The sequence below is a fragment of the Sparus aurata genome, chromosome 5 (genome assembly GCF_900880675.1).
Source record: "Sparus aurata chromosome 5, fSpaAur1.1, whole genome shotgun sequence".
Taxonomy (NCBI): domain Eukaryota; kingdom Metazoa; phylum Chordata; class Actinopteri; order Spariformes; family Sparidae; genus Sparus; species Sparus aurata.
In genome coordinates, this window is record NC_044191.1 from 2,536,184 (window position 1) to 2,551,147 (window position 14,964).

Sequence of the window (14,964 nt, forward strand, 5' to 3'; positions counted from 1 at the left end):
AACCATCATTGTTGATGTGTTTTCTGGCTTGATGTCTATTATTTATCATCCTGTTGGTGTGTTGGTCAGACTGGGTGTGCCTTTCACAGAGAGGACATAATGGCTTTGACAGAATGTCAGACGAATGAGAATCTTCTGTGAAAACGTATGTCAGAAATGAGGTCATGTCCTGCAGTCAGGATTTGACTGACAAACAGACAGACAGCTGAAGAATCCAGGGGTGATAAACAGTGGGCTTCAGTCACTATCATTGCTTATAATCCAGAAGCTCACAGCTCTGCTTCGGCACTGCTATTGCATCGTTTCTTCCTCTCCATTAATTTCTGTTCCCTCTCCCTGAAAAGATGAACATGCTGGAAGTGACTCCTCCTCGGCCTGTCACTCCTTCCACCATCTGCTATCAACAGAAACTCCTAAAGTGGAGGGCTTTATTCCTTATTCATTTAGTCTATCACAGAATACTTTCACAGCTACTTGTTAGAAGCACTTAAATCTTGAAATGTTGAGTAAAGTTTTATTATGTGTGTCGGTAAGCTCATACTATTGCACATCATATACGCATTTATGAAACAACCAGAGGTAGAGAGTAAAGAGATACATTTACTCAAGTTACTATATTGAGTAGTTTTTAAAAATAGCATCTGTTACTGAGTAAAAAAATCCTAACATCATGCAGTGCAAGATGTGGCCTGCCTGCCTCAGCTGCTTGTGAGCGGCTTTTTAGTTGTGCTGGATTACTGTTACACGTCAAAGCGAGCAAGGATGACCGCAACTAACTTTGAAAATCAACTGCTGCTCAAACCTAACAAGATGTTTGTAGACTAATGCTCTTATGCAAATATCTTTTATGCAGACATACAGTGGGAAAGGGCCATTTTAAGTTTTTAAGTTGATAGCAGCTGCCATTGAGCTCATAACAAGTTAGGAGTTTATTTAAACATGTTTTATCATTAGATATTAAGCGCACAGCCTGCTATCAGAATGTGTCCCTGACAAATAGATTTTAGTTTTATTTTGGTAATTTATGATGACTTCACTTCACTTGATTTGATTTGATGACTTGATTTGGCCTTGATTTGTATTAATGTTGTTGATGTGTTTGAAGAAATGAAGGATGGCACTCAGAACTAACAATCTTGGGCACTTTCAACTGATGTATTGTTTGAAAAAATGTTTTATGGGATGGTCTGAACTTAAAGTTGCACATTATACCTTTCCAAGTGTCTTGAATGTCCTGTGTTGACAACTTGACATGTTTTATGTTGTCATTGCACTTACAGGTGTATCGATTTTTCTTTGATTAAAAACACAATAGTTTTGGATTTATGACCTCTTGTCCTATTTACACCACATGCCCTGGTTTTATTGTTTTTTAAATGTAACTAAGTAACTTTTACTTCAATTAGATTTTAAACGAACTACTTTTTATTTTTACTTGAGTAGATTTTGAGACAGGTAATTTCACTTGTACTTGAGTAATATTTCATCAAAGTATTGGTACTTTTACTTAAGTACAATATTTTAGTACTTTTTCTACCTGTGGAAACAACACAGTGGCCATTTTCAAAACAGATCAGTTTCAATTACTCCACAGAGAAATGAATCAACAAGGAGCAGCCACAGTGAGCTGTTATGATGAACTGCAGGCGACAGGCTGCACACTTCCAACCGCTCCACAAGGTAAATTCATTTGCTCCTTAGGATGATAGAGAGAGGCCAACTATTGCCTGATTTCTTTATTAAAATGACAATATTTTATACAATATTCTACCTTTACAGGATTTTAAATGATACAGAGAGGGACATCGTTTTCTAAAGAAACCAGCTTTGCTTGAGAGTTAGTAGTACACACATCTGCTCTAGACTCAGAGAATGATATAATTAGGTACAGCTTAGTAAATTCAGCAATCGGCTAGCGAAACACTTACAGTCGCCTAAAAAGACTTTCACCTCTGACAGCTTGTTAAGTGTTATTCATCAGCATATTATATGCGTTATTCATCAGCGTGATATATTTCTATCTTTGTATGTAACCACAAAGAAAATAGCTTTGCTCAGGGGCATTGTTTTGCTTTGGCCAACATGCTGTTCATGATGGTTACGTAAACTAATGGTTTTAGACAGACATTAAGTGTGTGTGTGTACTAAGTCATCATCATTGCACTGTTATGCTATGTAATACAAAGAGAAAACAAAGCAACTTTTAGTATTCATTTGAGGTACACCAATACTTCTGAAGGGGTAAAGGACACAGCAGACTGAATAGCAGAATGCCAAATTAAAGGAAATGAGTTGAGGACATGCTAACTGACAGAATGTGAAGAAGGGAATGCATTTATGAATTAGCCAGATGGCTAACACTGGCACATTTACAGTAATGTTGATAAATGTGTTTTATCCTTTAAACGAATAAATGAAATTAAAGGAGAACAGTGGGGGCGGCTGACAGAGTTACTCACGATATTCTAGTCACAGTTTGGAAAACCGCCACAGGGAGAGGACAGGAAGAGAAGAGCACAAAATGAAAGAGAAGTTAGAAACAGGGCCAGCCAAGTGCTCCACACATTTACACATCAGAGACTGCAGTGTCGCAGCTCTCACTTTCACTGTGGATACAGTGAACAAAACAACTCACCTTGACTGGAAAAGTCCTGACTATAAACTTCAAATATCAGTAAGCAAGAAGAGAGTCTTTGTCAGTCTGATCAAGACATTACCTTTTGAAGAAGTGAGGGTCGGTACAGGACAGATGAAAATGCACAAATCTACCTGCCCACTTACAACTTACTGTAACAAAGCCATCATATTAGAGGTTTAACACACCAGTGTCAGGCCCCTTTAATTGGACATGGGAAAAAAAGGAACATGGAAAAAGAGAGAAAGAAACCAAGAAAGAAACACTGTTATATGGAGAGAAAAGACAGAAGAGAGAGCGTGGGAGAGACGAGGGGAAAGATTATGGTGGGTGAGCTTTGTCTGTTTGAGGGTCATAATTATAAGATCTGGGTGATAGGTGATAATTAACTGGTCTCTAAGAGTGACACACTGTGTGTGTGTGTGTGTGTGTGTGTGTGTGTGTGTGTGTGTGTGTGTGTGTGTATCTGTGTCTGTGTGTGTATGTGTGTGTGTGAACTGACCAACATTCTCTTCAAGGCCCATCTTTTTTTTTATCAAGTATTCTTGGAAACAGGTTTTTTTTAAACAAAAAAACAAAAACAGACGAGCGTTTTAGCACCCAGTGGAGACAAGAACACTAGTAGAACACAAGACTAGAGAAGAATCAGTCAGAAAGGATAAGGAGAGAGCAACTGTCTGAGCCAACATGTAAAACCACTCCCTTTTTGGGGAATTGTCTTGCTTTTGTCTTTCCATTGCACTTGTTGTCACTTTCATTTGCACCAAAGAATATATGTATATATATATATATATACACACACGCACACACACTAGGGGAGACTGGGGTAAGTTGAGCCACCCCTTGTTGCTGGGAAACAGTAAAAAAACATTGATCATGTGACCAAATATTTAGGAGGAAGGAATCATTTCATGGAGTCTGTGAAGGTAAGAATCACATGGGTAAAGTGGTTCGACATTTATTTCCAAAGAAATATTTTTAAATTTGTTTTATACATCAATTGTGGTATCTATGAGCTACAACATGAGGTCATAAACCTAGCATAAAAGTGCACCATTTAAGCTCTGGGGACTAATAAAGTCAAAATGGTAGCTCTGGGGTAAGTTGAGCCATTTGGCCAGGGGTAAGTTGAGCCACCCAGCTGGATGGGATGGGTAAAGATGGAACAAGGGGAAGATGGACAGAGGAGTTTAACAAAGGGGATAGGGATACAGCTCAACTTACCCCGCTCCTATGCTCAACTTACCCCATACACAGGGTAAGTTGTGCCACAAGACCACTTTTTTTGGACATGCTATATTATCGAAACAGTTATGTTTACACTCATTCTGTTTGTTTGAAGGGATGCACAACATCCTGAAACATATGCAGATATATTAGTTAGCAACAAAACTATGATTGCCTTGATGTAGTGATCCTAAATATGGAAAATAGCTCATCTTACCCCAGACTCCCCTATATATACATATACATATACATACATATACATATACATATACATACATATACACATACATATACACACACACACACATACATACATACACACATACATATACATACATACATACATACATACATACATACATACATATATAATTCACCTGCTTGGGTGCAAGAAGTGGACTAGGACTGGTGAATACTAAATGACTGGTGAATACTAAATGACTGGTGAATACTAAATTATTACAAGTTGAACTGAAACCAACAAGTACAAATGTATAAAGACTCATTAAGATTTTGCGGATTAACACTACATTTGTGTTATAAATCTTGGAACAAAAAGTCTGATCCATTTCCTGCCAACCCAGTGGTGGTGCAGTAAGACACAGTGATGTACAGAGTGGGAGTGAACATGGATTTCCATGCCATACTCACGCCTGCATGGTGGTGGTGGCTGTCTGAAAGCTGAACATATTCTCTTTGGGGAACCAGCTATTAGGATTGTCCTCTGCAAACACAGAAAACAAAAGGAAGGCGTGTTGTCAGCTAGCAGAATATTTAAACAGGGGCCTGACAGTTAGTGCAGGCTGCTAGTGAATACCTGATGAAGATAAAGTGAACCTTTGAGGGTGAATCGGGTAAAATATACTTTGCTTTATTCACACGCAGTTTAGGGTAACTTACGTATTATCAATATTTTTCAAAATGTTATTTCAGAAATTGTAGCATAGGTGAACACATGAACCATAAAGCCATTGACATGTCGAATATATACACTTTACCCCTGTCATCTGTTGATGCTCTGTCCTCGCTGTACATCCTCTCCAGTTTCTTGCGTTGCTTCCCTCCATCCCATGGTGATGTGTCCAGGTCCAGAGAGCGCTGGCTTTGACACGGAGCCCGAATGCAGGCCACACAGTCTGGGGTGTTATCATCTCGTGACCCCCCTCTTCTCATGCCCCAGTCCTGGATGTTACTGGCACTCCCTGAGCTCTGCAGTGGCTGTGATGATGACGGCTGGCCTCTGTGGTGCTGGTGGGCATGGTGATGGTTGCTGCGGTGATGGCTACTGCGGTGATGGCTATTCCGAGGTGCTGTGGTGGAAGGCTGACTGGTGCAGGATGGGTTGTGGTTGGCAGAGGCCTGGGACAGAGGCTTCTCCCTGGAGCCTTTCAGCACCTCCAGCTCAAGGCTCTCTTCGCTGCCATTGTCCCCAAGGGTCATCCCTGCTTCCCTGGTAATTGTGTACACCTTGGCCGGCTTCACAACTACGCTCCCCTCTGTAACTCTGGCACCTGGTGGTTCGTCTGTGGAAAGGCTGCGCTCAACAGACAGTCGACGTTTGGAGGTGCCCAAAGGTGCTTGAGCCTGGAGGGTGTTGATTTGAGGCTGACACTCTGGATGAGCACTGGAATTGGTCTGGCTAGACAGATTTGGATTAGCTATGGGCAAACAGCGGCTCTGTGGTGGCAGATTGTTGAAATGCAATTGGCTGACGACTGGGGAATCACAATCCTGGCCGGGGAAGGTGTCAGACAACAGATGATCTGGAGAAAAATAGGGCAGAAAAAGAGGAGAGTCTGCTGATAAATCATGTTGTCCATAATTTATTAATTTTAGCTCAGCTAAAATATACAGTTAATATGAATGATCATAGAGACTGTTTGCTACATTCTGGGATGTAGCTTTGGGAGTGGAGTTGTAAATACTTGTGAGCAAACAAACCTTTTGGGTGGACAAGAATGGAAAGCAGAGAGCTGGCTGAGTCATAGAAAAAAACACTGGGAGAAATGATGAAAGATTTGGAAACTGATGAGCTGGTACAGTGCATGAGGGGCTTTGGCATCCAGGATGGTCAGGGAAGAATCAATGACCATACTTATACAGTAAGCAGTTTGTAAAGTGTAAGCTCATCGGAATGGGAAAGTTTTTGTGATGAAGTTTGTGCTGTGGATAAACAAAAGATGGGACATCATTTTTGTAGCGATAGATTCATGTGTTTTTTAAGCCCTTCTTTCCTTTCAACACTATTTTTTGATTAAACTATACTTTGAGGTAGGTGAAGTTAATTGGTGCTTTGTAACACAGTGACAATTCACAGGGATGAATGGTGAACTGATTTAGATTGAGAGCTCATTTCTACATGCTAGCTCACAGGGAACATGCTGGAGATAGTCAATCACAAGAGCTTTCCTTTCTAGCTAGAATACAGGCTAACTGTCAGGTGGCAAGGCATTTAGCTTGGTCTGTACCTGAACAATAAGTAACCAAGAAGACCTGCTTTAAGTTCAAATAGCTCATTCAAAAACGTATGTTTTGTCTTATTGTGGTTATTCCACTGAAATTGACTGATTTCATTGTAACATGGTGCTGTTTTAAATGCCGCTGTGTGCATGTTTTAATGATGACTAAGTAATTGCTATTTACTATCCCATGAACTGGTTTTGAGGCAGGTACCTTCAGCAGTGCATGAAATTGATACCAACAACCAGCTGAAGGCATTATTTGCTGCTAAAATACGAACAGTGGCTATATGTTTCATATAATGGAAGCTTTATGACTGACAACTGACAAAAACAAATGTGTAACACGCATATAAATGCAAATCCAGTCTGCATCTCATTGATAGTCATGGTATAGATGTTTTGTTTTTCTTCCTGATGTAAGCTTAATCAGTGTCTATTCTAATTTAATTTATTTCTACATTCATTTATTCTATAACCTATATAACCTGTAACCTAGTTTTAGTGTTCCTTGCTGATTTTGGTGTAAGTTGCTAGATAATAATTTTTTCCTGTGTGTGTGTGTGTGTGTGTGTGTGTACCTGCTCCGTTGCGGTTCTCTGGATTGGTATTGGACAGATACTCTCCGAATGCTCTGGCTGCTCTGTAGAGACACAACAAGTGCAGCAGTTAACCCTCAGCTCTACCGTATAAATACTGTTGTCAAACACAGAGAAGAGATACACAGTCAAGATATCAATGGAATCTCTCTATATAAAATCTTGTTTGAGCGGTCTGGCTTTTATATTAATTGGTGTCATTACTACCAGTCTAGTAGTTTACACCCCCACAGAAGGCTGTAAGAGGCGTTTTACTGTCAGTGTGGAAATAAGTTCATGATGGCCCCTTGCTCAGCAGAAACCTGTTGCAGCAGCTCCTGGTGTGTGTTTTGAATTTGGTCAGTTTGTCATTTATCTTAATTTTCATTTGTGGTTTTTATATTGTCATGACTTGAGTAGCAATGAGACGTGTTTTTTTTGTGCAACTTTTCTCATGGTTCTTCTGTTACTTTCTACACACTTTGTAACAGAGAGCCATGCAGAGAAGAGTGAGGACATTGTTTACGAACACCACCAGCTGATTGCATTGTGTATACCAGCGCTACTGCCTGGAGCGACGCCTAATACCTCAGAGGAGCTGCAGAGGCACTGACAGACTTGCAGAGTTGGAGCTAAGCGAAGAGCGGAGAAGAGGAAATATAAACTTTCCGTCCTGGTGATCATTGTGGGGAGCAAAGAATCGTTGGGCATTAAGATGGATAGTGATCAAAACCCAGAGGGAACACTGTCTGGGACAGGGCTGCTGTACCTAGCTTAAGGACAGCTCAGACAGACAAGGATGTTATACAGAGCAGTATAAATAAAAAAGGAATGGTGAATTGACTGTAGTGATATAGCGCTTTTTTAGTCTCAACAACCATTCGAAGTGCTTTTGCAATACAAGTCAGCATTCAATCATTGACACACAAATTCATACACTTGAGGCAGAGGCTACCGTACATGGCGTTGACACGAAGCGAAGGTGAGACAAATCACTCTGATTGCTATTAAGGCAAGTGGATCAGTGCCGAAAAGAGAAATGGAAAGGGAAAGGGAAAGCCCATTCAATTGGTTGCATTTATAATTTCACCCATTTAGTTCGGTGTTCAGTATCTTGCCCAAGGACACTTTGACATGCAGACCAGGGGAATTGAAGCGATCCTCTGATAACAAGACGCTGGCTCTACTGAGCCACAACTGCCAGGAGAAGGAAACATAACATACAATGTCTGGGCACCAACATATCTAAGTCCTACAATGCACTATACCTAATTTGGTTTAGATACAAATCCAAAAAGTTCTACTTATATTACTGTTATCCTGGCAACTGAAAACCAGTCGCTTGTCTAGTGCAGATGAGAGTTGTTCAAAGACCAATACTCGACACAATACTCATTTTCTAGAAGTGCTTTATTTCAGTCAGACGAAGAAAGGCAGTCTCTCTTCAGCCTTTGTAGTTATACAAACCCATACACGCAACTGTAGCATTCACAAGGTTAAATCTGGACTCACTTAAAATAACACTCCCACTATCTCCAAATCCAAATAAGGTTAAACATATGTTTAACATACACGTACATTGCATAGTTTACGTGTCATACATCAACCACTGTCGGAACACGTATACACATGAGAGGTTACACACAAGAGGTTCCAATAACACTCTTCAGGATGAACTTCTTCACTGAGTTCCTATCTACAACCATGTAAGTTTATGCAAGAATGACATATCAAAATGATAAAGGGACATTAGAGAATTTCCCTCACACCGTATTTAAAAAACAACAACAACCTCAAAATGGTGGAAAAATATTATGCCAAGTTTTACGGTCCAACAGGCTTTTTTGTTGAGCTGGACATTTTGATGTGAGGAGTGTGGCCCTTCCAATATTGCATTTTTGGGTCTTGATTACAGCACCACCATCTGGCAACTGGGCTCTTATTTCCTGGGAAGCACCTGCATATCAGTTACAGTTATTCAACTTTGTTTCATGTTAGCTCAATCTAGCTCAGAACAGTTTGAGCCGTTGTAGCAAACGACAAATATTTTTTTAAAAGACAGAATCGTTCTGCACCTTTTTGACATGAACTTTAAAAATGACCACTCTCTCCACCCACTGGATAGTAGAGGTTGTAAACTCTACTCTTTTTTCTGACTCGAGACACTCACCGAAGGGAGTCTTGTTTTCAAGTCACCCGAGTCAATCACCTAGAGCTCCTGCCATAGAACAAGCGCACCAGAGACCTCCCATAGCTGAGCCAGCTAATTTTTGGTTCAGCCCTCCATTAACATGAGCAGAACTAAATAAAAGTCTCCTGGAGACTTTACAAAGGTTGTCAGACTATGGATCAAATTCTGAATCATTTTGTGGGGGCTGTGATGCTCACAAATATGAATCCACTGTTTAACAGCTGTTCCTTCTTCCATTATTGTGTACCGGAGACCCTTTTTGGGCTCCTGTGGGACAGAGAAGCTGTTATTACAATGTTTGATAGCTGTGTCAACATGGTTTCCAAGCCTCACACTTTTCCAGGAGGCTCGCATCAAAGCACTCCTACAACTGTTGGCAGCCGGGTATCAGGACATCCAGTCACTCACTTACTCCTGCTGCACTAAATCAGCGAGTGCCACGCACTCCCAGTCCATACTCACTCACACTATGAGCTCAAGAGACCATATCTCTCTCTCTCTCTCACTCTCTTACACACACACAGAAACAGATTACATGCCTCCTGTACTTCTGAATTGATTTACAAATGGGTAGTTTATCTTTAAAAAATCAAGTAGTTGTAGGCATTTAATGATTGAATATTGATACTTATGAGGTGGTGTATGTTAGAAATTCTTTGACATCAGACAGAGTGGAGAGCGAAGCAACAGACCGTAACAAGTGAGTTTGGTTGAGTAACACACATTGCAGCACTGGGAGATCAGTTAGTGAGTGAGTGTCCAACTGAGGGATTCAAGACACTTCAGTCAGACATCTCAGGACAGTGAGCAGGCTTACAACAAAATCAAAGTGGTTTCTTTTCTGACAGTGGCTGAGCTTGTTAACTTGTAGAAGATGCTGCGTCGCCTCATCTACAGATTCAGGATCTTATCTATCTTCATTGTGACATGCGCATGGTTTGGTTCTCAAAATACAGAGTTGTTTTGATTCCGATACCAGTATCAGAAATGTTGCCAATACTGCAGAAAATGCAGGTATCGATATTGGCAAGTTTGGAGTCTATTTACTGATCTGATACCACGTGATTTAGAAACAGCATACTGCTACTTAGCAGTTAGCTCCGTTAGCTCTGCTTAATGTTACACACTGGAAATCTATTCCTCTTCGTTGCTCTAAAAGCCAACACAGTTAGTTGTGCTGAGCTTCCCCTGCAACTACTGTTTTCAGTGTGGCAGAGAAGAACTTGATTTCCGGTACGTTATGTCAGCTAGAGCTAACAGAGCTAACTTGGACGTAGCAGGGTTTCATTTCTAAATGACATATAGAGGAGTCAGACGGAGCCAGCATCATGTCAGCTATTTGGCAATATTTGACTCTGGATAACCCCACCAGTAAAACAGCAACATGTTCAGTAAGCAAGGCTGTAATTCTGAGGGTTGGCACAAATGTTGCCAATTTCAACACCAGCAAACTCCCTGCTGGAAAAAACAGCATAGACCAGCATAGCTGGTGACCAGCATAGACCAGCATATGTGTATGTGTTTTGGTGCTGGTATGCTGGTGACCAGCATCCCATGCTGGTGCTGGTATGCTGGTGACCAGCATCCCATGCTGCTGCTGGTATGTTGACCAGCATGGGATGTGTCAACAACTTATTTCATATTGCAGAGTATAAGGAGGAGTGAATTTGGCTGTAAATTCCAATACAGGGCACAGAGTCAGTGAGGTTTTCACAGAACACCAAGTTTATTGAATACAAGCTTCAAACCTGCAAAATTTTGGGCTCATTTGAGGGCACCCGAAACAAACTGCACTATAAATGCAACACTTTGTTTGATGCTTCCATTTCTCTCCCAAGTTTAAGTTAACAATTTTATAAAGCTTTTCTTTTGTATGTACACAAAATAATTTCTTCTTTCAGATGTTGAGCACACATTTGTTAAAATCCAATAAAATAAGCCATCAAGCTGACAGGTGTGGCAAATCAAGATGCTGATTGAACAGGACTCAGGCACAGGTGTTCCCTGCTAGCATGGGCAGGGAACTTCCCATGCTGGTGCATGGGATGCTGGATGCTGGTCACCAGCATGGGATGCTTCCTCAGCAACATCACCAGCAAGACTATGCTGGTAGGCCATCATAATTAATGGTATCTTGCTGGTGGACCAGCTTCTTCATTCTGGTCCACCAGCTAAACCAGCACCAAACCAGCATGGACCAGCATGGAAATCGTGCTGGTCTATGCTGGTATGTTTTTCCAGCGGGGCTTATAAAGTTATTGAAGATGCATCGCGCGAAAGAGCATGACAAAACTGCTCTCCCCAAACGTTATGAGACAGTAATGAAACACGTTTCATGTAGACTGAAGGACGTGCAGGCAATCAGCTTTACTACTGACATTTTAACCTCCGACGTGTGCCCCATGTCTTTGCTGAGTCTGCACACTGGGTGGACACAGTATCGCTGTCAACATTTGCCCTTCAATGTGCGGTGCTACAAGCAAAAGGAGTTCCATGATTAGGTTAAAGGGAATTATTTATTCCTAGATTTATTGATATTGCTGTTGCACAACTTTTAAACTGTTCTATGGAAGTAGTGGCTGCACTTCAACAGTTTTTAAAGGAATTACTATTTTTTCTTTGATTTACTTTTTGCTCCTCCTCCCACTTTCTCACTCTTTCAACGGTGATCAAGGAAAATCACATCATTATATTGATAATCATCAAAGTGAAACTCCTTGTAAACATGGCTGACGTGAGCCACACTGCAGCACAGTCATCACACACTACACAAGCAGCCAGTGTGGCCAGCCAGCAATGTTCCCATGCAGTCCCTGGACAACCTGCTGCTGTAAGCGTATCTGTCTCTCCATCTGAATGCATGCTGCCTCTCACCAGGGGATTCTTGCATAAAGAGTGAAGGACTGGAAAACAGCTTGAAAACTACAGCTCACCTCCCCTCCACAGCTGATAGGCCAGATACAGGCTTGTGACACGTGCCAGCAATAAAGCCAGGAAATAAATGCAGGCACGCATACAAAGTACACATACTGGCAGGAACAGTGTGGAAGTGGCATGTTGTGCAGAATGTGGCAGAACATTTCTAGTTTATAAAACGTAATGTTCTCTCTTATATATAATACTCAGATAATTGTCAGTTACATTTACAGTTCTAGCAACAGATCCACTCACTACTGAGTTACCCTGCAACTGACAAAGCTCAGCTGTGGACTTACTGTATACTTGTATAAAGCCACACGCGGTCCAATTAATGCTACACTGACCTGAAGCAGAGCCTAAAACACGGGCCATGACACTGCGGGCTACAGACAGCAACTTTTATGATGGGTGATTTTCTTGCATGCTACTCAGTGTGTTAGTTTATATAAATTTACTTTAAATTTGAAACATGAAGGATCTGCTGCTCTTTCGCTCAGTTCATTGGTCTTTTTTCTCTGGAAATCCCTTCTCTACTTATTAGTTAGTAGCTTTTATTGTCTCCCTTAGGAGAAATTATTGAAGATATTAGTGAGATTTCTCATGAGCAATTGACAATAGTGTTAGATGGGATCAAGAAATGCTCTATAAATGCTCGACTGAAACTCATTCAGTACAAAGCTTCTCATCAGCTGCACTTTTGTAATACCAAATCGAACAGAATCTTGCCTATACCGTTTCTGCTACCTTGCTTTAAATATGGTTAAATGACAAAGTTACGTGTTTATAACTTGAAGAAATCCGGTATACTTTCTTTTTTTTTTGTGAACAACTTTTTATTGCTTTAAAATATAAACATGTATAGCAGTCCGGAAACAGTACAGGTACACTGCAATCAAGAAAAAAAAACAAAATAAAAAACCACACAAAAACCCCTGGATCTCCATTTCACTTAAGCAGGACATGAGACATCGCAATTTAACAACAAAATAAGTTAATAAAAAAGGATATTACAGCAATTCCTTGATCTTTTCTGCAATTGTTTGCCATGCTAGGATAGTATCAGCTCCAGCACTGTGCATTCTTGCCACTGACAACTCCATATTTATTATGTCAATAAATGTATTTCATCCGGTATACTTTCTATGATGCCCACATTGGTCACATGGACTCAAGGGCGTAGAATTGGGTAGGGACGCTAGGGACATGTCGGACAGTCAGCCGCTGCTGTGTAGTCACTAATATCAATACAACCGCTGTCCGTAGTGTTTAGTCAATGATTATGGCACACAAAGGGTTAAATGTCGGTCTCTGCTAGAAGTCCCGCCTCTAACCTGAATATCGCTCCCTGATCGGCTGTCGGTTTCTCGATAACTTACATGTGATTGGCTGTCCCCGCTGTCACTCCTGCTTGTAAAAGCTACATGCAACCTGCTAGTTGGACCAGACGAGAGGCAGTGCATGTTATCTGCAACTGCGAGTGTAAGTTGTCAACATGTTTGGCATTTGTTCTTCCTGGGTCACGTCAGGAGACGGATTTTAATATCAGTGGTGTCATTTACATTTGTGTTTGTGTATGTTTTCGTGCGTGTACGTGTGTGTGCGTACGTGTGTGCTGTATAGGATTTGAAGAATGTCAAAGAAAAGAAAACTGGATATAAGAGACTTCTTTAGGAGTCAAAGTGTAAGTTACTTCAAGGGTGTATAGGTAGAGGCTCAACAATACAGATATTGAATAAAAGAGAATATTCAATGCCAAAGAGATACACTTTTTTAAAGTTATTTTTAATTCTTATTTTCATGTATTTGTGTAGAAGTGAGCAACGGTTTAAAAACACAAATGAAGAAACTTTGAGGTGGAAATTCAATAAAACCTCACATTCTAGATGATCTTGTGATTTTATAATTATAAAATATAATTAATTAATATTTAGTAATATTAATATTTAGTAAAAGCCTTTTTGCTCAGGCAGTAACTGTACCATCAAGCTCTATGATCATTGTATCCCTAATGTATCTGTTCATATGTCATGCATCAACATATTTTTGTAAGGTGACAGACAGCAGAGAGGCTGGAGGAGATGGAGGAGGAGAGGCCAGAGAAGGTAGAGGAAGAGAGGCAGGAGGAGGTAGAGAAGGAGAGGCTGGAGCAGATGAAGGAGGAGAGGCTGAAGGAGATGGAGGAGGAGAGGCCAGAGAAGGTAGAGGAAGAGAGGCAGGAGGAGGTAGAGAAGGAGAGGCTGGATCAGATGAAGGAAGAGAGGCTGAAGGAGATGGAGGAGGAGAGGCCAGAGAAGGTAGAGGAAGAGAGGCTGGAGGAGGTAGAGAAGGAGAGGCTGGAGCAGATGAAGGAGGAGAGGCTGGAGGAGATGTAGGAGGAGAAGCTGAAAGAGAGGCTGGAAATTCACAGGTGAGGTTAAAATGTATGATGGATATGTTAGTCATGAGATTCATCACTGTGACAAATGTTAGTGTGATGATGATCTGAATAGCAATGCTTCACCCATGTGGCTTTAAAACTCTTCGAAGTTGCCTCCTTGTCTTTCATTAGTTGCTTTAACCTATAACATCTGCATGACGTGAAATTATGATTGCTAATGTAAAAAAACGTCAACTTTCAGGAGTGCTGCCTTGGAGCACTCCTCACCTTGTGTCCTCACCAATCTCAAAATCAAACCTACTGCCTTGACTATCTCTGACCATCAGTGAATGGGCTGAAATATACATATCGCATACACTTTCTCTTTGATCTGGCAGTCAGTTCTGTCATACTTTCTTATATACATTGCTCTTTTTTTTGTTGTTCTTAAGTCAAATTTCTGTGTGTTTTGCTCTCAGACTGTTCCAGTAACTTCACAAGCTGAAGAATGTGTGAATGTTAGTATGGGCTGCATTATGAAGGAAGGCCAGTCACTGTCTCCTGGTGATGTCATACCTAACGTCCAAGATAGTGGACAT

At 40.9% G+C, this 14,964-nt stretch overlaps 1 protein-coding gene across 5 annotated transcripts in view; it reads right to left on the reverse strand.

Moving 5' to 3' along the window:
• nsmfb (NMDA receptor synaptonuclear signaling and neuronal migration factor b) overlaps positions 1-14,964 on the reverse strand; it is a 72,151-nt gene that overhangs the window by 38,025 nt on the left and 19,162 nt on the right. For 4 of the 5 annotated variants that reach the window (XM_030418105.1, XM_030418102.1, XM_030418106.1 and 1 more), the window contains exons 2-5: positions 6,903-6,964; positions 4,861-5,625; positions 4,514-4,586; positions 2,460-2,465 (exon numbers count right to left, since the gene is read on the reverse strand). In XM_030418105.1, coding sequence (XP_030273965.1) covers positions 2,460-2,465; positions 4,514-4,586; positions 4,861-5,625; positions 6,903-6,964 — 906 coding nt within the window. The remainder of the gene's footprint in view (positions 1-2,459; positions 2,466-4,513; positions 4,587-4,860; positions 5,626-6,902; positions 6,965-14,964) is intronic. The other variant, XM_030418104.1, reaches the window with a different exon arrangement.